General features: G+C 32.6%; 1 protein-coding gene and 1 long non-coding RNA gene across 8 annotated transcripts; one reads left to right on the plus strand and one right to left on the minus strand.

The window, feature by feature from the left end:
• The first annotated feature begins 2,221 nt into the window (after positions 1 to 2,221).
• Positions 2,222 to 16,735, plus strand: LOC141717435 (uncharacterized). Of its 5 annotated transcripts, none has more exons than XR_012573651.1 (9): positions 2,223 to 2,518; positions 2,678 to 2,759; positions 4,677 to 4,926; positions 5,152 to 5,307; positions 5,761 to 5,924; positions 6,111 to 6,176; positions 6,581 to 6,649; positions 7,273 to 7,435; positions 16,717 to 16,735. It is a non-coding gene; the product is annotated as an uncharacterized LOC141717435 (long non-coding RNA). The 5 variants fall into 5 exon arrangements; XR_012573650.1 differs by lacking the exon at positions 16,717 to 16,735 and adding an exon at positions 14,873 to 14,891; XR_012573649.1 differs by lacking the exon at positions 16,717 to 16,735 and adding an exon at positions 9,368 to 9,794 and having other exon boundaries at positions 2,224 to 2,518.
• Positions 8,648 to 14,463, minus strand: LOC141717434 (uncharacterized). Of its 3 annotated transcripts, XR_012573646.1 has the most exons (3): positions 14,145 to 14,446; positions 10,837 to 10,918; positions 10,462 to 10,665 (listed from the first exon to the last, which is right to left on the minus strand). XR_012573646.1 is itself a non-coding variant. In XM_074519486.1 (2 exons), exons 1-2 carry the CDS (start codon positions 14,372 to 14,374, stop codon positions 9,309 to 9,311), a joined length of 732 nt encoding a protein of 243 aa, XP_074375587.1. In that variant the 5' UTR covers positions 14,375 to 14,441; the 3' UTR covers positions 8,648 to 9,308. The 3 variants fall into 3 exon arrangements, 1 of the variants encoding a protein (XP_074375587.1); XM_074519486.1 differs by lacking the exons at positions 10,462 to 10,665; positions 10,837 to 10,918 and adding an exon at positions 8,648 to 9,810 and having other exon boundaries at positions 14,145 to 14,441; XR_012573645.1 differs by lacking the exon at positions 10,837 to 10,918 and having other exon boundaries at positions 14,145 to 14,463.
• Positions 16,736 to 23,066: the final 6,331 nt, after the last annotated feature.

The raw sequence follows: 23,066 nt of genomic DNA on the forward strand, positions 1-23,066 counted from the left end.
CCCCTATCAGACGGGATTCGAACCTAAAAATTTGAGTTATATATATATTTTTAATACTTAAATTTAATTATAATAATCATTTAATTAAAAAAATCTTATAAATTTGGACCCAATAATTCAAATAAACTGACTGGATGTTAGAAGGACAGGACATTATTTACGGTAGGTCACGAGTGGTGGGCGTCGATATAAAAGAGAAGGGACCAGCAATAATTGAGTTGTTGCAGGCCAATAATTTGACTGCAAAAGAGAATGCCCCATCTTTTCACTAACACGAACGCACTTGCCTCACTTACGTATAAATTTACATGAACTGCAGTAGAGGTAACCGTCGTGGGGTCTCTAACGTGTTATACTTATACAATTGTTGTACACTGAACGTCTATAACCTATAATTTTTTGAAAATATTTTTATTTTTTTAAGAAATTTGGAAAAATACTTTTAATTTGCAAAATATTATTCCCTCAATCTCACTAGATTATTTACGTTACTTTTCGGCACACTTTTCAATGCTAATTTAAAGTATAATTTCATAATATTTTTAAAAATAAAAAATTTTTGAAAAAAAATTTTATGTTTAAACTTTTATTCAATTTTTTTAAAAAAAAAAACATTATGAAACTATACTTTATTGAAGACTCGAAATACGTGCAAATAGTGTACGTAAAGAACCCAGCGGGACGGAGGGAATATTACTTATACAATTGTTGTACACTGAATGTCTATTTTTATATTTTAAAAAAAGGAAAAATACTTTTTAATTTTCAAAAATACTATTTTTTAATATTTTTTACAAAAATATGACTTTTAGCAACTGGAATCAACTGAATGCAAATTTTGACGGTTTGCTGCAACTACATTTAACTAGGTGCCCGTTTGGGAAATCTTAAAATAAGTAACTTATGACTTAAAATGCATAAGGGATTTATAAGTGATAAGTAGATGAACAATTATAAGTTAAATAAGTGTTTGGTTGAATGTTAGAATTTTTTTTACTTAATTGAGCTAAAATAAATAAATTTTAAATATAATTAACTTAATTCGTAAATTTTAAATTAGAAATACACGTGAAAATATAAATTTTAAAACAAAAATTAATAAAAAAGCGAAAAATCAAAATAAGTTGAGAAAAAGTATGTTGTTCCTAACATTCAACTTATCAGCTTATAAGTGGTAAATTGAACTTATAAGTTGGATCAACAAACACTTATCGATAAGTAATTACGGGCTTATAAGCCAGAAGTAGCTTATAAGTAATGACACAATATATCTTTTTGATTTTGATTGATTTCGTATTTAAAAAAAAATCAGAAATCAGTCAAATCGTAAAAAAAAACTTAAAAAATTAATATTTTTGATAATTTCTCTATTTTTTTTTTGAACAATTAGATTTATTTATGTACCCGTTGTGATAAAAGACGGTACTAGCTGGTAGGGCTGCACGGAATTTCGGTATGGACCTGTAACCCGGACCGGACCGGACCGGGTCTACCTGTCCAAGACCTGAACCGGACCGGACATACCCGGTCCGGTCCTCGGTCCTTATAATTGAAAAAATACGGTCTTCGGTCCGGTCCGGTCTGGTCCAAGACCTGAAAAAATCCGGTCCAGACCTGAATTCATATATATAATTGTTTTATCTTTAGTTTATGTCTTATAAGTTCATATATAAATATTAAATATTCACCCATATCATATTTTATTGATCCAAGTTAATAGATAATAAATTTATATAATAAAATAGATCGATACTACACTTTAAATTACTAAATTTCGTACTTCATGTAATAAAATATTGATATTCATACTCCTAAGATTTTATATTTACTTTTAAAATAATAAAATATGTACTTACTTTTAACTTTTTATTGACATACCAAGTAACAAAATTTTTAATGTATATAAATTTGAAAAAAAATATTAAAAAAATTATATAAATAAATTTTTTATATAAATATTAATTAAACCGGTCCGGTCCCGGTCCAATCCGGGTTTTTCCGGTCCGGTCCGGTCTCAAAACCGGATAGAGTCGGTTCGGTCCTCGGTTCTTAATTCTGAAAAAATCCGCGGTCCGATCCGGTCCGGGTTTTGACCTTTGTGCAGCCCTACTTGCTGGACAGTAGACAGCTAGTACTTTGTCTTGTCTGTCAAAACCGTACGCATCCCTAGATCCTCTATATACTGCTTGAGGTCAGCAATACTCACGTAAAAAGTAAAAAAAAAAAAAAAAAAAAGAGGCGGCCTTAAAGGGTAAAGGTTAGGGGTAGATCTGAAAGACTGAAACCCTATCTACCTTCCCATGGTATAGAAAGAAGAATAACCTGGATGCCTTCTCTCTCTCTCTCTCTCTCTCTCTCTCTCTCTCTCTCTCTCTCCCCTCACAAATCGCCTCAGAATATGGTTATGCATATAATCTTTTGTTTTTTTTTAACCTCAACGATTTTCTTATGTATCACCATTGATGCCTTTTGGATCGACGGAGATGTCAAGAACACCGCCACTGTTTTCCATTTTCAGGTGATTTACATGTATACTTTTTTAACGTTGCACTCACGTATGTTACGTGCGTATTTGTTTATAAGTTTTTACTTGTATCAAATTAATTAAATTCTTTTTTCTGTTCTGTTACATGATTTTTTTTTTAAAATTTGCACTCATACGTTTTTCTATGTGCAGATGTAAAGCTTTGATTTTTTAAGATGAATTACTCAATCTGGAGTGGATCTACAATTAAATCAATATATCCTAATCTTTCATGGTAAGCCGCCTTTCACCTTATAGTTTATTTCATGATGATCATGTTAGTGAAGATTTTTAATTAATTAGTAGTGTTGTTCAACTAGGCGGCGGTGGTGGTGGTGGTGGGGTGCGGACTATAGACTATTATTATATGCTTTGCCGACAATGAAAATACACTCTTGTGACTCAAACTTTAAATTTTAACCTCTAAATAGAAAAATAAATAATAAATAAGTGTGATATATACCCCTGGACAGGGACCAACCGGAGTTTGGGCTGAACAATTTCTTTTCGGAGTAACTGATATTTTTTTTTAATTTGTTAGATATTTGCAGTTAATTAATAAATATTATTTTTAACAATTTCAATGTATATACAAATTATACTTGAATTCGTGTCTCTAAATTCATAACAATTGTAAATATCATTAATATTAGTACTAAATTCATAAAATTTATATATTTTTTAGGGGTTGAAAATTGAAAATAATTTTTTTTTACTACTAAATATATAATTATGTACTTTTTTTCCATAAATTTTAATACAAATTTTATGCGCATATGTAATTTATACCCGAACATTAAAATTCATCCTCTCAATTCCGTTGATATGTAAATTTATACCTGAACATTATAACTCATCTTTGTATGTTATAAGCCCATCATTTCGTTTGTCTTAATCTTGTAGCATGTGCTCTATTTATTAGTAAATTAGACGGCATGATAGACAGGAGAAGACGAAAGCAAAAAAAATTGTAACACTCTATTTACTTATGATTGGTTCAATTTTGGTGATAATTCTTTTTTGCTTTTTGCGGTTGATCTATGCATGTTGTTCCTTTTTGCATTTCAGTTTCGTTTATAAAAATTCAGCATTTTGATGAGTTGGATTTTGGTTTTACTTTTTATTTTGACTATACAAATGCACTTTACAGAGTTGTGAAAAAGAACTACAAGCATTTTACTACTTTTTTATCTCAGTAACTTGCAGTAATTGTTGAAGTTGAATCAAATCACCATCTTCGATGCTGAGGAAAAGTATAATCAATTTTGACTTAATGTGTATGTAGACAATGTTTCAACCTCTGCGTCATAAACAAATTAAGAGTGCACATAAGCTTAAGCTGTGTTAAACTCAATTAAAAAATGCGGAGCTGCCAAGTTATGCGGTGGCTTCTGCTGATGGTATTATTGTGGATGAACTTCAAGCAGGCAGGTGTACTTGCAGAAAAACAACATTAATATCAGTCATGCCTAAGAAGCGGATTAGAAAAAAAATAAACTTGAACAGGAGAGAAAATGTAAGATTAGGAGGGAGCTGCTATGATAAGCTCACCAGATTTGCATGCCTATTTTGTGATTTTATGGTTGTGGGTTACGAATAATAGAAAAAGGGAATTTTCATGACACTTTCTCTGAATATAAGGTTGACCAAAAATTCAAACATTGTAAGTGTATTGTGTTCCAGGCATGTGCACCAGCTTGACTTGAGTTAATTACTGTAAATAGAGGTAAACATTACATTAAAAACTAAAAGTTATAAGACATCACCAAAAGATTAGTTGTAATATATTGGCGATCATTTCCATAGTGTAAGCTTCTTAAATTTGGATTGTAATAACTGTTGAGACTCTTTAAGTTTTTTGATTGTTTTGTAGTTTCAGAAAATTGCCAGTTAGCAGCATTGCGTATCAAACCGATATGTTTTAAGTTTTATGTTGTGAAAAGGTTTTCAGTTTCTCAAATGACTGTATGTGCAAAGAGATGATGCCATGTTCCAATGTAATGATACAAGGTTCCGTACTTTTAATATAGTAAACCAGTACCTAGCAGTCCGCAACTTTGTGTGGCGCCCAGTTATTTATGATTTTCACGTGTTTAATCGACTTTATTTCACAAAGATAATATTTATGACTTCTTTTTCCTGTACTTTCCAGACTCTGGGAGTTTTTCCAGGGAGCAGTTAATGGTTATGACTAACAAGTTCGGTCAGTTGCAGCCGTGGATTGATGGATAGTGCTTGGAAACAGATGTACTTCAGCTGGACATTGTATAAAATGATTGTAGATGGTGATATTTCAGGAAATAATAAAAGAGAAGAGAGTTGAGTTACTTGATGATCTTAAATGTCTGGAAAGTAAAGTATCAAAAACATGAATCAAATAGACATAGCCATTACAAGTGCATGTAAGTTTCCTCTTTTCAAATATCTGTGCAATATTAGCTTACTGTTAAATCTGTATTTACCTAACGGTAAATGAACCAACGTGAAAAAGTTGGATTTATTTTCTAACATGATTGAAGTATATACATTTTAGGAGAACACACTTCCGCCCAATCAGTTTATTCCCAGTTCATATGTATATTTATCTTGCTACTGGCTTTTAACATTTCTGGCTGAGCCTTGTGCAGGTTATACCAAGAATATTGTGTAGCATGAAATCTTTAGTTACCTATTTTGGAAACAAATATGGTCATGGTTATAAAAAATTGACTTATAGCTATTGCCTGAGCGAATTCCAAGGACCTGCCTCCTTTCATTGCTAGACAACATATTTACAATGCCAGGTATACTATATTTTTACTCACATATGATCTGTTAGCTTTAAGTTAAGATATGGCCTGCTTACTCTTTCCTGGTTATAAATCTCTACTCATCAAAATTTTGAATAATCCTCAATCATTCTCTTCTGGATTTATAATGTTTACAACATCAGCTCTGATATTACACTACACAAGATAATCTAATGGGAGATCTAGTGTTCGATGTGCTTTTACTGGATACACTACATATGCAAGTGTTAGGTGAAAATATTGTATTCTGGATTTATATTTTTCTTTCAGTAGCACGGTACTCGAATAAACTGCATTAAGCTAGGTTCTCAGGCAACATGTGCATTTTTGTAATGAACAGATTTACCTAGAGAAATTTAAGTAAGCGCAAGATTTTAAGGAAAGAACTTTGTTTATCCTTCTTAAATTTTGAAGTTAGTCTCATCTCATCTTATGTGCAAGTGTTAGGTGAAAAGATGTGTGGTGCTTATCGCCCGACCATATCATGGTCTCCCTGATGAACAGAGAGAGATATTGTTCACCACAATCAAAAAATTTGGCCGACGAAATGAATACCAGAAAAAAGAGTCGACATATATGGAGTTTGTCATCTCAAGGTTGCTTTGTTACAGGTTAGATATGACAAAGTACATTACATTGCATTGGGAAATTTACCGTGTTCAGGCCTGGATGTAAATTTTTGCAGATATCCAAATTGTAAATAAGAACTTTATAAGTTCCAAGATCTGAATTATATTATAAAAATCTCAAGAAATATATGTTGTTAATGTATTTATTACTCAATTCTTCTCACGTAGGGGCATTCCAGTTTCAGTCCATTGAACCCTAGGTCTTGCATTAGTAACCTGCTGCAGCAAAAGAAGGTAACCTTGTACTTGTAACTAGCTATAAATGAAGTACTGAATATTATAACTCAGTTTCTCATAGTTATGCATCATTTACATGCATGAATATTGTATTAATAAATTTTAAGTATTGTCATTGATATGCCCAATTCATTCTAAAACTATAATTTGGCTTAAACTTATTATTTTTTTTATTTTGTAATCATGACCAAAATAAATTTTCCTGGGGACAAATAATGGCTTTTGTGATTCCTTTTTTTTGTACAATTTACTAGGGGATGTTGGGGCTTATTGGACTATGTGTTCCTAGATAATGAATTCTTGGCTGTAAACAAGTGCAAACTGGTTTTCTTGGTTAGACATGCCTTTATTGTCACTTGACGTAATATTATAGAGATTTTGCATTCGCAACTCAAATGCAGGCAAACGTAGTCGTTGCAGTTTCAAAGCCATGGAGCTTTTCACCAAACTTATGCTGGTAGTGGACTAAGGTAGTGTCCCATGCTAGTTAACCAAGATAGCTTGATTATACTCTGATTCTAGTACAACTAACTGCTGTTTTTTTTTTTTTTTTTTTTAATTTTGGTTTGTGAAATGCCACTGGGAAGTGGTATCTGTTTGCATTCATATGAATCCATTTTCTCTTTTAGTTTTTTAATTGTAGACAATTGTTTTTTGAATGGCTTATTTGAGGTGTGATGATTTATCTGGTGGAAGGCATTGTCGTTAGAATATGAAAAGTGTGAACAAATAAGTACATTTGGATATCTTATCTGCACATGACATGTTTGATATGAATAATTATTTTTAAATTTTAATTTAATAGAAAATTTCTCTTTGTTTACTTGATATGGTTTATGGTCATAAATTTTATCTATGGTTTATGGTAAATAAATATTTAGTTGAGTTAAAATTTGATTGATCTAGTATTTTTCCTCTGCTAACACGAGTTGAAACAGTTTTCCTTTTACTTTATGTTGGTTCTCCAATGGCACTAGGTAGTGGAGTCTGCACATTCATTCACGTAACTTTTCACTAAACATTGCGCTCCATTCTCTAGAACAAGGCATTATATTTCTGATATATGTAACCACATGTATGTGAATTTCTGAAGGGAATAGACCACGTTAGCTCAATGGCGCATCCTTGGAAGAATATGTTTGAAGGGGATCCTCAATTGACTTCAGATCTTTAAATTTTTTAAAAACCTGCTAAATACCTGGCAAGAACAAATTCCACTCCAGCACCCTTAATTCTACGAAAGCTGTCAACACCAGGTTAGATGCTTTGTGTTATGTTCTTATCTTTGCACAGATATATCATTGATGTTTTTTGAAATTTGATAATATATAGTAGTAAAAAAATTATGAGCGTTTAATTTTTATAATTGCCTAACCTTTCAAAAAGATTGATTACGGAACTTACTGAATTTTATTAAGATAATTAATTGAATATTAAAGCTTGATATTTTCTTAGTTGTCTAAGCTCAGAAATAAACCTGTTTAATAATAGAGCACATAAAAACTGTGAGCGCATGGTCTTACTCTAAACAGTATATTTATTTTCAGCAAATCTTTAGGCATATTATTCAGTGACAGATCATAGTGATACTCTAGGGTAATTTATCAACTTTGATGTGTTGTCTTTTATGATCTTTTCCTATTGGTTGCTTATTGGTTATTGCTTTTATGATGTGTTGGTGCAGAGGTATGCCCACTCGTGCAAATATGAAATATATATTTAAATTTATAAATTGAATATAGTTTTTATAAAGTTGCTAGTTATGTTTTCTGTGTAGTTAAGTTATATAAGCATATGTTTTTGATTTTTATAAAGAGTAGTGCTAGAGGTAAAAAAAGAACTCCCAAAATAACTCCCAAAATACACGTGGCATGTTTTAATTAGTGGGACTCATATTAATACACTTGGGGTCCATTGCATTGATGAGCAATCAACCAATCACAAATCAACACCTCACTTTTTGGGAATTTTTTGGAAACTATTTTTGGGACCTCTGGAATTACTTTTTTATAAATGCAAATCAAAGAATCCCAACTTACACTTTAAAATGTAGGTGACATTTTAGCAGGGCCCATGCATTGTAGGTGACATTTGCAGTTCTGCTAGTGTTGGAACTCAGTTCTTAACTCTAGATTTAGAATATTGATTTCTCTTAACCATATTAGCATTATACTATACTTCAATAACCATATGAAGGAGTTCAATGTTACTAAGTACTCCCTCCGCCCCCTCATTTCTTTATGTTTCTTTTCAACTACTCGACACGTATTTTAAGGCTTCTATATAGTATAGTTTCATAACTTATTTTTAAAATTTTATTTTTTTTGAATTAAACTTTAAATATTTAATTTTTATTCAGGAAAAAAAATCTTAAAATTAAGTTATGAAACTATAGTATATATAAGGCTTAAAATACGTGCCGAGCAGTGAAAAATAAATGTAAAAAAATGAGGGACGGAGGGAGTAACTTTTAATATAAACCAAAATGGTTCAAGTTAATAATAATACAAACAATTGCAATAGTTTCATGTGGGAATAAATGTAGACAGGTAGTAACCTAGCAACTTTTTTTTTGACCCTAGTAACCTAGCTACTTGAAATGTCAGAAGTTGATATGTTTTGTACCTCACAAATATACCGCAGTGGGAGGAGGTTCAGCCTCCTGAATAGTAGCAATGATGGCTTTTGGAACTTTTTTATAACACAGCAAAAAAGGTAGGCCTATGTGTGTGAAAAAATTGTATGAAATAGTTTTAAACTGTCTTTTTTGTTGGTAGAAATAGTTCTAGCCTGGAAATTTATATGAAGCATTCATTCATACCAGTAATATGAGAAATCAGATGTCATATCAATGTATGAGAACAAAGTGGCATTCTCTTTACCAGTTTAAACGACTACACCATCTTTGAAAGTAACAAGTAATTGAGCAAGTAACATTTGAGCGTATTAACATTGTTATCAGCAAGCATTAGCACCATCTTTGAGCAAGTATTTACACCATCTTTGAGCAAGTAACAAGTAACATTTGAGCGTATTAACATTTTTATCAGCAAGCATTAGCACAATCTTTGAGCAGTATTAACATCTGAGCAGTAAGTAGTATTAACATGTTTCTTTAGGGACTTGAGATCACTTTCTTTTGTTGATCCTGGCCCGTATGTTGTTTGCAAAATGATTGTAATCTTCAGGAAGTTCATCTAGATTCTTCATCTGTTTCACCACTCCAGTTCGGAGATTAGCACTAGTCTTCTTCTTTGGTTGTCGCTCCTCTTTTCTAGCTTTCCATGCTTCCTTGGCTGCATTCAGATTCACCCCTACCTTAGCAGCAAAGCTTTCCACAACCTTTACAAGCTCTTCATAACCCTGCTTAGAACAGGTCCTCTCAGCAACTTGCAAGCAGTTCATCAACTTGTTCTGATCTAAACCCGAGTACTGAGTTGATAGAAGGTCCTCCAAGTAGGAAATTGCCAGAACCACTTCGTTCATCTTCAGCAGTTTGTCAATTATATAAAAGAAAGTATCCGGTGATGGCTTGTTTGCCACAATCCACTGTTTGAACTCATTGTCAACGGCTGATGCATTGCGCTGTTTAATATATTCTTTAATTGTTACGAAGCAGAATTTCCAGTTGCTGAAAATCAAAAACATTGCATTAAACTTGTGATAAAAAAACATAGTTATACAGACTAGCATTAAACAATGTGAGGTACAAAATTTGAGTTAAAGATACAGCTTAAAAGCAACTCAGCCAACATGTGTTATGCTTCACATACCTATCCATAACAGCAATCAGCGATTCAATCAATATCAACAATATTGGCAACTTAAATAAACTAAAAAAAATGAGAAAGAATTGGACAACTTGAACAAACTAACAATTAAATAAATACTAAACGCTTTCTAAATAAGTCATCTAGGTACAAGGATATAGTATACCAATGTCCTTACCATACAAGTTGTAAGACTTTTTTTCCTAACACCACGTTAGTGTGAAATCTACAACAGGCTACACCGTCTATATTTATCTTCATTACATACTTTGATGGGGAGTTTATGAACCAAAATGCACTTCCTAACACCACGTTAGTGTGAAATCTACAACAGGCTACACCGTCTATATTTATCTTCATTACATACTTTGATGGGGAGTTTATGAACCAAAATGCACTTTTTAAAAAGAGGATTGAACAGAGATGAAGACATGAATGTGCTGGTAGACGTGACAGTGCTTTGGTAAAATTCATACACGTAGTAATCACAAATCAGAAAGGATACTAAAACAAAGACAAAGATGGTATACCACCCTATAGCAGCAGGAAAATTAAATATGACATTTTGTGCGTAACAGTCGCGATAATTAAACAATGTGAGATAAAAGTGGAGTTAAAGATACAGCTTAAAAGCAAAATAATTTAATCATTTGCTCCTCCTCTCTTCACTGTTCCCTTGACACCAACTCAGCCAACATGTGTTATGCTTCACATATCTATCCACAACAGCAATCAGTGATTCAATCAATATCAACAATATTGGCAACTTAAATAAACTAAAAAAACTAAGAAAGAATTGGACAACTTAAACTGACAATTGAATAAATACCAAATGCTTTCTAAATAAGTCATCCAGGTACAAGAATATAGTATACCAATGTCCTTACCATATGAGTATGTACAACAGGCTACGCCGTCTATATTTATCTTCATTACATACTTTTGATGGGGAGTTTATGAACCAAAATACTACATTACAGAAAAAAAACCAAGACAGGAGGTTTGTTATGCGCTTTTTAAAAAGAGGATTGAACAAAGATGAAAACATGAATGTGCTGATAGACGTGACAGCGCTTTGGTAAAATTCATACACGAAGTGATTACGAATCAGAAAGGATACTAAAACAAAAGACAAAGCAGACTACTACAGCAATGCATACAAAAGGTTCAATAAATTATATGGAAGCATATAAAATTGGTGCTCAAAAGAATCAAGTAATTAGGAAGACTAAATTTAGGGGCAACAACCATCAATGATTGCTGGTGTTCTTCGAAGTGCTCATCACAAAAATACTGGGAAATACATGCAAAGTATCAGAAAGTAAAACGACACTAATGTGTGTCATTTATGCTGAATATGAATTACCGAGAAGTTGGGAAATGGTGAGTGTGTTAAAGCTGGACCTTAATATTAATGCAAAGACAAAGCCTAAAGAATGCGCACCTGGGTTTGGTAGCACTTAGCAGCAGTCAAAAGTAAAAAAAAAAGTGAGAGGAAGCAATTAAAGCAAAGGTTAGCACAAAAATGGAAATTTGGAAACATGAAAACAACCTAATGCTCAACTTCTCAGAATAAACTGCTTTTATCAGGAAAGTCCTAAGCAGCAATTTATATGCTGTTAGAAAGATCTCAGAAACTAGTTTTTTATGCAAAAAACGGTGCAGGAAAATAAATTTTCTACAAGGCACTATGGCCATTTTAGTGAAGAAGGGTCCTGCTGTCCGTAATATGCGTTGATCTACAAATTTCTTCTACGCTACTCGCTTTGTTATGCGCTTTTTAAAAAGAGGATTGAACAAAGATGAAAACATGAATGTGCTGATAGACGTGACAGCGCTTTGGTAAAATTCATACACGAAGTGATTACGAATCAGAAAGGATACTAAAACAAAAGACAAAGCAGACTACTACAGCAATGCATACAAAAGGTTCAATAAATTATATGGAAGCATATAAAATTGGTGCTCAAAAGAATCAAGTAATTAGGAAGACTAAATTTAGGGGCAACAACCATCAATGATTGCTGGTGTTCTTCGAAGTGCTCATCACAAAAATACTGGGAAATACATGCAAAGTATCAGAAAGTAAAACGACACTAATGTGTGTCATTTATGCTGAATATGAATTACCGAGAAGTTGGGAAATGGTGAGTGTGTTAAAGCTGGACCTTAATATTAATGCAAAGACAAAGCCTAAAGAATGCGCACCTGGGTTTGGTAGCACTTAGCAGCAGTCAAAAGTAAAAAAAAAAGTGAGAGGAAGCAATTAAAGCAAAAATTAGCACAAAAATGGAAATTTGGAAACATGAAAACAACCTAATGCTCAACTTCTCAGAATAAACTGCTTTTATCAGGAAAGTCCTAAGCAGCAATTTATATGCTGTTAGAAAGATCTCAGAAACTAGTTTTTTATGCAAAAAACGGTGCAGGAAAATAAATTTTCTACAAGGCACTATGGCCATTTTAGTGAAGAAGGGTCCTGCTGTCCAGATTCGTAATATGCGTTGATCTACAAATTTCTTCTACGCTACTCGCTTGCTCAGATAAAAAATATAAACTAAAGAGGTGATATACAACTGGATGTTGGCAATACAACTGAAGCTAAATCTGGAGACTAAAATCAAACCAACAATTAAATAAATACCAAATGCTTTCTAAATAAGTCATCTAGGTACAACTGTACAAGAATATAGTATACCAATGTCCTTACCATATAAGTTGTAATGTAAGACTTTTTTTCCTAACACTTCGTTAGTGTGAAATCTACAACAGGCTACGCCGTCTATATTTATCTTCATTACATACTTTTGATGGGGAATTTATGAACCAAAATACTACATTACGGAAAAGAAACAAGACAGGAGGTTTGTTATGCACTTTTTAAAAAGAGGATTGAACAAAGATGGAAACATGAATGTGCTGATAGGGGTGACAGCGCTTTGGTAAAATAGTGATCACAAATGAGAAAGGATACTAAAACAAAAGAAAAAGATGGTGTATACCACCCTATAGCAGCAGGAAAATTAAATGCGACATTTTGTGCATAACAGTTAACAAGATATATCTTCTGCAGCAAAAAAGAAGCAGACTACTACAGCAATGCATACAAAAGGTTCAATAAATTATATGGAAGCATACAAATTGGTGCTCAAAAAAATCAAGGAATTAGGGAGACCAAATTTAGGGGCAACAACCATCAATGACTGACAGTGTTACAAGGAAAAACATGCAAAGTATCAGAAAGTCAGAAAGTAAAACGACATCACTAATGTGTGTCGTTTATGCTGAATATGAATTACCGAGAAGTTGTGAATGGTGAGTGTGTTAAAGCTGGACCTTAACATTAGTGCAAAGAAAAAGCCTAAAGAATGCACCTGGGTTTGGTAGCACTTAGCAGCAGTCAAAAGTGAAAAAAAAAGAGTGAGAGGAAACAATTAAAGCAAAGGTTAGCACAAAAATGGAAATCTGGAAACATGAAAACAACCGAATGCTCAACTTCTCAGAGTAAACTGCTTTTATCAGCAAAGTCCTAAGCAGCACATTATATGCTGTTAGAAAGATCTCGGAAACTAGTTATTTATGCAAAAAACGGTGCAGGGAAATAAATTTTCTACAAGGCACTATGGCCATTTTAGTGAATCACATGCCATTCGAAAGTTCTCGTAGTCTAGTTTTTTTTTACAAAAAAACGGGAAAAGTACAAGAAATTTCAGCAGATCCTGGATACAAAATAAACCAGTGGTTGAAAATAAGTGCACAATTAAAGGGGGATAGTCCCAGGACAAAGCTTCATTCACGGGATGCATGATGCTTCATTACGATTATTCTAAAGTGAGCATTTGTGTTATGAGGCCATCCATTTTAGCAACAAAAAGACAACCTCAAAAAAGTCTATCTATGTGGAAGAAGGCCTAACTTGACCCATACATGTATTGTTAATTTATCTAAAACCAAGAAAACAACAAAAACAAACATATACAGTCATCTAAAACCAAGAAAACAACAAATACAAACATATACAGTCATCTAAAACCAAGAAAACAACAAAAACAAACATATACAGTCATCTAAAACCAAGAAATCAACAAAAACAAACATATACAGTCATTTAAGGCCAGGAAATCAACAAAAACAAACTTATACATCATCCAAAACCTAAATCCCGTACATATAAAAGAAATGATTATTATTATACCTTTCTTCATCCCAGTCGTCAGCAGTTCCATCACCGAAGCTTTTGCTCCAGTTGATCACATTATCGCCGTAGTTGCGGGAAGAGTAGATGCGCTGAACCGAAATCGCAGGCGTCATAGGCGGCTGTCGCACAGGCAAAAACAATGGAAGAGTCTTAGGCACGACGGTGAGAGTAGTCTTCGCTATCAACATCGACGGAGCACTTCGCATCAACGAATGTAGAAACCTCATATCTAGGTTTTAGACTCTTGGTATTTTTCTTTGTTCTGCTCCCCCTTTTATCTAATCTAAGCCCAGTGCAAACATCCTAAATATGTACAAAAGGCCCAATCTAAAATGTCGTTATTGAAAAAAAAAATCCGAAATGTCACCTTAAAATCGTATGTTTTTTGAAAAAAAATCCAAAACTCTATATTGTGTAGTGGTTAAAGTTTTATTTTTAATTTTTTTTAGTTCATTTTAAGCCATTTTTTGTTCAAACGCTACTCCTATTTTTTGTTAAGCATGTGTTTGGTTTGCTTGATTTATTTAAAATTGATTTTAATTTCGAATTGATTAAATCTAGGGTTTATCTTTAATTTGTTCCATAATAATTTGTGTGTGTTAGTTTTAGTGGATTTATATTTTGGTGCACAATTCAATTTGGTTTAAAACAAAAGTTTATTATCATTTTTAGTTAATTGGCGGATAATATTAAAATTCTAAAAACAAATTGTGTTTCAACTGCAGAACACGATCCAGTAAAAATGGGTATTTTCGAAAAATGGATCCGTCTTCCGAACGAACACTCAATTGTGCGCTATACATTAACTACTAATGTCAAGTCGAATGTTGAGCTTCTCATATTTATTCACACAACAGCTGAAGACACATCAGACGACAATCAGCTTGGTTTTCTTTCTTAATTGGTGACGAAACAATCAGAATCGCTGAGGACGATTTAAATGAAAATATTTAACTTTCTCGTGATCATTTTGATGAGATACCAAAAAGATGTGAACTGTTGAGCTTCTTTAATGCCATAAATTGCACAATGGAAAATGACAAATATCCTCGATATTTCAACAAGAGTCATTACCGAAGGAATGACATATTTTCTTCAACATACTGTCGTATGTTTGACTCCAAAGACTGGTGGATTTCATGGGCTGGACAAGATTAATCAAATCATTGGAGTAGATGTTGCTGAAAATCTCATAATAAACTTGTTGCTGAAAATCTCATAATAAACTTTGGATGTCTGTTCATGGAAGAAATCTTAGAGAATTAGGCTCATCATCAATATCACGTCTTGTATCACAGGTTCCTTGAGATAGTGTTAGGTGCAAAGCTGATGGAAGAACAAAAAGTCTTAGTACGAAGTGATCACTTGGAAGAACCGCATGTGCTGTCAGAAATCATGGTTGTCAAGTAACTCAAACAAAAATCTGATCCCAATGACAATAAAAAGAGAGCTCAAGTATCCCTGATAAATCACATTAGGGAGTACTTTGCTACCATTGCTCAGCAACCTGAAGCTGCACATCAAACTGATGAAGGTGCAGAACAATAAAGTGATCCACAACCTCAAGCTGAAGCTGAATAAATGAAATTGATCAGGAACCTATCGTTGCTGTACAATATGAAGAATCTCATTTAATTTTACGCCAATATTTGTTGAAACGTGTAATATCCCGTAATTTTTAGAATTAGATTGATAATATAATAATAGAATAAAACTATTAAAATTAGATAAGGACTATGATTTAAAATTGAATTAGAGTAATGGGTCTAAAATTTGAATCAGATTCTAATATGGATAACTTGTAGGTTAAGATATAGGATTTTGTATCGTTATAAATACATTCTATTCATTTTTCTCGTTTTTAATATTAAAATTCGTAGGGCTCTTCTCAGCATAAATCAACAGTCTTGTAAAATTCGTAGAAAATTCATCGTAAGTCAAAATTCAATGATTCTAGACTTTTCGGAAAGGTCTTTTCGTTCTCTTCAACTTTCGTGTATTGTGTTTTTCAAGAAAATGTTGTTTAGAGGGTCAAAGAGATTAAATTCAGATCTGATCAGGTTTAGAGGTAAGTTTTCGATCGATTTTTCTAGTGTTTTCAAAATTGTGTGATATACGTGTATATTTGATTATGAAAACCTGGGCTAAAAGATGATATATTTTAAAGTATTATGGTTTATAGTATACGTATTGTTGTATTATTTTATCTCTGTGGTGTCAATACGATAATTTTAGATCTCTGATTTGTGCCATGGTTTGTGAAAATATCGAATAAGAACTTAGGACCGCAGTCACCGGATTCTAGTGACAGTTTTTTTAAAATTTAGGACCGTTATCACCGGGTTGTAGTGGTCGTGGCATGAGTTATGGATTTTGAATTACTGTTGTTTATATGCTATGTGTATTCTGTGTATTGAATAAGAATAAGAAAGTTTATCAAACGTGTTTGTTTCGTATATCGTATCGTATAGATTGTCGTATTTTGTTATATGTGTATGTGTTACTTGGCCTACTAGTTGGATCGATTGTTTTCTTGCTGGGCTGTTTAGCTCATTACTTACAATTTCAGGTTTCGTTTAAGATTCGAGTTGGATAGCATTGGAGTTTCGAGGACTTAGAATTGGAGTAGATTGACTTTTGGACATCCGCTTTTAGCCGCGCTTTTGTAATAGTCATCTTTGTAATAGACTTTTGGATCAATAAATTGTATTTTGTATTAGTTTTTATTTAGAATTAATAGTCCGGAAGTGCGGGCTGTTAAAAAACGCTACTCTCATTCGCGTTTAGAATGATATTTTGGGTAATTTTCGGGAATGATATTTTTGACCATTTTTCATCAAAGTGATATTTAGGACCAACATTACGTAACTCAGTTGATAAACTTCAGTGTCTGCACTAGCTTAATTATATTATGCATTCACGAAAATGATTTTAAAATTTGAATCTTCCACAAATTAAGGTTGATTTTGTGCAAATCGCATATCATGGCTTTGAACAATTTGTTACTGGTGGGTTTATTCGCTATTTTCAAACCCAATTTTGGTACAACCTATATTCAAACTCTTTCTTGATTTCTCATGTTTCTTCTGTTACCAATTATGCAGGTTGATTAATTTTTAGAAGTAGTTAAGATATCTCATAATACAATCAATCTAGGTAAGCCATTTTATAATTCAAATTATTATTTAATTATTTTACTTTCACTCGGCCATCATCTCCTCCATAATTATATTACAAGTAGTTATAAATGTTTTTTATTTGCATAAATTTTCCCAATCACATTTTCCCAAATTACCTAATCACCAAAGCCGCGTTATTTAAGACCAAATTTTGGTACACAATTTGATAACTGATAAGTGGCATTTTATACTACTTAGAACATCCTATAATGGCTTGAATTGATGTCTTGAAATCAGATATTTTGTGTATTTGATGCGTTTTTCTAGTGTTTGTGCATTTCAGGGTATTACTTGTATTTGTGGAGAGATTTCATCAGGAATAAGCCTAGGTATGTACTTGGCATTGGAAGTGGGTAGTTAGGAGCAGAGCGCAACAGAAAATGGGAGCAGATTAATAATTTTTCCAGTAAGGTGTTGGGCGCCCGCTCAGCCTGGCTGGGCGGCCGCTCAGGAAGCTGGGCGCGCGCTCAGGATTGCTGGGCGGCCGCTCAGGGTCGTAAAATTAAATACTGATTTTTAGACTCCTGATTCTGTTGGACTTCTGACTTTTGAGATAACTGGGTTTTGTGGGCTTCTATATAAGTAGTTTTCAGAGACGTTTCACGAAGGAAGTGTGTGGTATCAATCAAGAAGCAAGGAGAGAAGGAAGAAGACGGTTTTAGCACTTCGCAACGAAGAAGAGGAAGCATACGTTTTCTTGTGATTCTTTTATTCGTTGTATCAGTGGATGCTAGTTTTCTTTACTTTGAACCTTATTACTCTTGTGACGTACTCTGGTTTTAATAAATATTTTTATTAGTTTATCTCGTGTGTTATTATCATGTTTTCATATGAACCCATGGTGACGATGAGTTCTATCATGGGCTAATCGTGATCATGGGGTCGTAACGGATTTACTATGAAATTCTTTAGTTAGTTGTTTAATACCTTATTGTATGATGATTGTATGATATCTAGCATAGGTTGCGCTTATTCGTCTTATGTGCGTCGCGAACATATAAGATAGGCTGTTAATCTCTTGTGAAGCGACGGTGGATCTTGAGGTTTAGAACTTGCCATGCTAGCATAGGTTCATGTATGTGTATGCATGATTAGTGGGTAACTCTAACCGTTTTACTTGCCCTGTGTAATCATAAGGAATAACTTGTGCTTAAATCGTTATGTTGTCAAATTCTGTAGACATATAGGGTCTCAACATAATTTATGTCTATTCAACTTCTATCTTAATTGTGGATGTTTGGTAGAATGGTATTAGTACAACGAAAGTTGGCTTTTATCAGTTTCGTGTTGTTCAATTAATATCATCATTGTTTCATGCTAAGGGTAATAACGATAACTATTGAAGGAAGTAGTAATGAAGTTATGATCTCATGTGTGTTTAATTTTGTTAATTCAAGTGTTTAATTCTCGTAGTTAATTATAGTTAATAATTAGTTAATCAATTCAAAGTGTTATTGTCTTGACATTGAGAAGTAATCATATATTGGTGAGTAAGTGTTAATTGAACATAATTAATCTGAGTCTCTGTGGGAACGAACTAGAATTTATTCTATATTACTTGCGAACGCGTATACTTGCGTGAATTATTAGCGCGTGTTTTGTGCCTAACAAGTTTTTGGCGCCGCTACCGGGGACTCGGCGTATTTGTTTAGTTTATGTACTTACCATCAGTGGTCATTAGGACCCATTGATTAAGGCGTGTTACTTATTGTTTCCGGTTGTGTTTCAGGTACTTTAGCGAGCGTTTATGCAAACACGTTCTCGTACTCGCAAGAGGACTTTAGATACGGCTGAGGAGACAGACTCAGTTCTTGATATTCCGGAGAAGATAGATTTTGAAGATTCGGATAAAGAGAGTGAGCAGAAAGAACCAATAAATTCAAAAGGCCGGATGATTTATATTTTGTAACGTCCAACTTTTGATATTTTACTATTATTCACCATTATATAAGAAAAGGAAATGATGCATCACTTTGCCACACCTCTTCATCACATGTTTTCAAGGTTTGCATATATAATTTGTTATGTTTTGCATTTATAATTTCTTATATACGTATGTCATTTTACATTTCATTTTGCATTGCTTTTTTTTTAATCTTTTAATTATGAATTAGTTACCCATATTTGTGCTTTATACCTACATGCATGTCACAGGAGGCTAATGAGTTAGTTTGTAGCTTTGTCAATTCACAGAGTATGCTATGTTTTTAGTAGGCCAATTTTTTTTAATATATTTGTTCTTGCAAAAGCCTGATTCCTGTGCCTAATAGAAATTGTTGGTGTATCGCTACAAAATTTTTACCACTATATTTGTTTCACTTTGTTTCCTAAATTTATAGTACTTGCAAAAGGAAAAGAGTATATACTCATGTTTGGAAAATAGTGAGACTTTGGATTTGCTTTGTTCACATCCACAAGACTACCCAGTTGATGGAACATAGTGTTAAAGCTGCTCTCGGAATGTCAAATAAATCAATCAATATGTTCATTTTATGGCAATTCATGCTGCTTAATCGATCTCTTCATCTTACGCATGTTTACAAATTACAAAGTATATTAGAATAAAGTTGGTTGACAAGGATTTTTTTTTTTACTTTCATCTCGTGTAAACTGACTTTTGTGATTCAACAGTTGTAATGTTTATATATTACCATTGCAAGTAATCGGAAGAACCATAACATTTGGTATAAGTAGATCATTTTATTTCATGCATGAACCACATTTTTCATGAATATCCGGAATAGAGCCCATATTTTGATATGATTATGAATTTATTTCTTATCAAAAGACATGAAATGCAGTCAGTCTAATTACGCGATTATTCGTTATTCGCACAAATTACTATTATCCACTTTTAAATTCACGAACAATGTCTTGTTTGATTAACGAGTATATATAACTGACTTGAAATGATAGTTTTAACCTCAAGGCATAGCAGCATAGCGATGTAATTGTAACATTATATTTTGTAAGGAAAATGGTTGGTGTACATAATAGTGTGCCAAATATTGTACATAATGACATGTTGTGTGTTTTAATTGGAATGATCCCTTACATTTACATCAACAAAACCAATTAAAATATCCCACATCAAATGACACGTTGTTATGTACAAATTTTTTGTACAAAATTCTGTACAGCTAACACTACTCATTTTGTAAATCATTATATAGCAATCAGGGGTACCCAACACCTGCTTGTTGATTTTAACCCAGATTTAATTATGTTGGTCCTTCACAAATGTCAAAGGAGAAAGTAAAATATTTTTCTTCATTTTATTACTTGATTTGCCTAAAATGGCCACTTAATGTTTAAAGTTAACTAAAAACACTGGCTTCAAGCATGTCTTTAAAATATGATAACGTACAAAGAATATGGTGCTAGGAGAAGTTCAAAGTGCTCTAACTACCAACTTAAATTCTACAAGCATGATTAATAAATAATAAATTATTTAATATTAAATTATTTCGAATGACATAAAGTAGTATATTCTCAAAACTATTCATACAACCTCACGGGAATAAGACTATTATATTGTTTCCAAACTTTCTTGATTATGACAAATTCAGTTCGAAACATATGCATTTTTAATTTATGAAAGTAATATATTTTTAAAATTTGGTAACTTAAAAAATATACAAAGGAAAATAAATATGTATTCTTATCTCTAATTTGAGATAATAAGACTATATAAGCCACCGATGAGTTATACACTTGATTCAAATTATAGTCTAACATGAATTTGAAGACAATTATGAATTTTACAAATTAACTAATCAAATGTAAAGATATTTTTAACAAAATATAATATGTGCAGTTTTTAAGATATACTTTTCCACCGCGTGAAGCATGGGTTTTCAACTAGTTGTATTCATAGTTCAGCATCACAAAGACAATTTATTTCCGAGGCATGCATAGAATACAAACCATAAATTCCATCACAAGACAAAATACAGAATTCGCCACAAGATTAACCTAACTTAACTGAAATTAAAAAATAATGGATATAAAACACAAAAGAATAATAATTTTATATCACATTTTAAAAGAATAGATCTGTGACCAAACAAAATAAAACATGTTGAAAAATCCACATAAAAGGAGGAAAGGGGGTAGTGAACCTGTAGCAATATTTTGAGGCGTTCCAAAGGGGCAATAGCAGTCCGAGAACTGAAATAGGAAATTAAATAAATAATCAATCAATTAACTAGTAGGGTTTAGTGTTGTGTTGGGTTCCGAGGCATAAAACGCAGCGGATAAACGTAAATAAAACAAAAAAAAATTCGAAACCCAAAACAGGATCCATGTATAATTATGGGCAGATTATGGAGATAACGAATCATACCTTTCAAGACCTTAACTTTCACGAACTCAACGGAGATCCTAGCTATCACGCTTTGTGTCTACCTCTCGGAGAAACACCTCTATGGTATCCACACGAGCACCTCCAAGAACGTCTCACGAACTTGACTACGGAATGGATGTACTAGCCTCCTTCTTGACGATCCGAATTGCCTCTGCCTTTCTTTGCTGCTAGGGTTTTCACAAAAAATGTACAAGCCTCTTTAACCTATCATTATGTATTTATAATGGCTGATTAAAAAGGCCCATAACAGCAAAGCCCAACCCTAGTAGGTATTGGATTAAATAATAAAAATGAATTTCTATTATTTAATTAATAACTAAGTCATACTTAATTATTATGGGCAAAAACATTCCTTTTAATTCGAATTTATATTATCTCAATTAAGTCTTACTTAATTATAATAAAATTTGAATAATCATCAATTAATTTAAATCCATAATTTAAATTAACTATTCCATTAAGTGCTCTATTTGTGCGACCCTATATGCTATTATTTAATTGGCAATAATTTTATTCTCTAATAAAATTATAAATAATGAGTGGTATCTAGTAATACATCATTGTTACCCAATTAAACAATCATTAAATCGTGATTAGATAAAACCTTTCGTGATTAATGTTTTTCATGTAATATAATCCCTTTAACCATACATATTATAGATTAAACTCGAGGCATGTATTTAGTCATCCTCTTCAACATTTAATCCGGGTTTACTTGATCCATGAGTAGATTATCAAGACAAATCATTATTTGAGCATGGCCATGCTTTTATAATCTCACTCAATCAAGAGGCCAATAATATCTCTCCTAATTATAGGAGGGTTAAATCCTTTATCTATCATTCATATTTCTCATACGACTCATGATATACCCGATGTCCACTTTTATCAACACCCGATTAAAAGTAACTTTTAATGTAGTCAAAGTATATTAATCCTTGTATAGAAATATAATGATTTCAAGTCAAAGGATCGTTACACCATTATCACTGTGAGTCTTTCTTATGACTTTATTAAACATGAAGAATCTCACTGTGGGTCTGTCCAGTACCACGTACTCTCACATGTACCTATGTATTGACTTTAGTATCCCCATACTTATAACCAATGAGATGTGGTTATCTTGTCAAACAACATACTAGTCTATCTATGTATTATTATTGTCCTATATAATAATACTCGACTAGGGACCTTTAAGAATATGATATATTATATAATCTCAAGTTCAAGTCATGTACTTAAACTATACAATGTGTATCATGATTCTAAGGACATTTATTATGCTAGAAAAATATCGCAGTAATTAAGGTCATAATAAATACATTTATTGAATGATCAACTGACATAAAGATTTAAAAGAATAATGTATTGCCT

This window comes from Apium graveolens, chromosome 4, assembly GCF_009905375.1.
Source record: "Apium graveolens cultivar Ventura chromosome 4, ASM990537v1, whole genome shotgun sequence".
Taxonomy (NCBI): Eukaryota; Viridiplantae; Streptophyta; class Magnoliopsida; order Apiales; family Apiaceae; genus Apium; species Apium graveolens.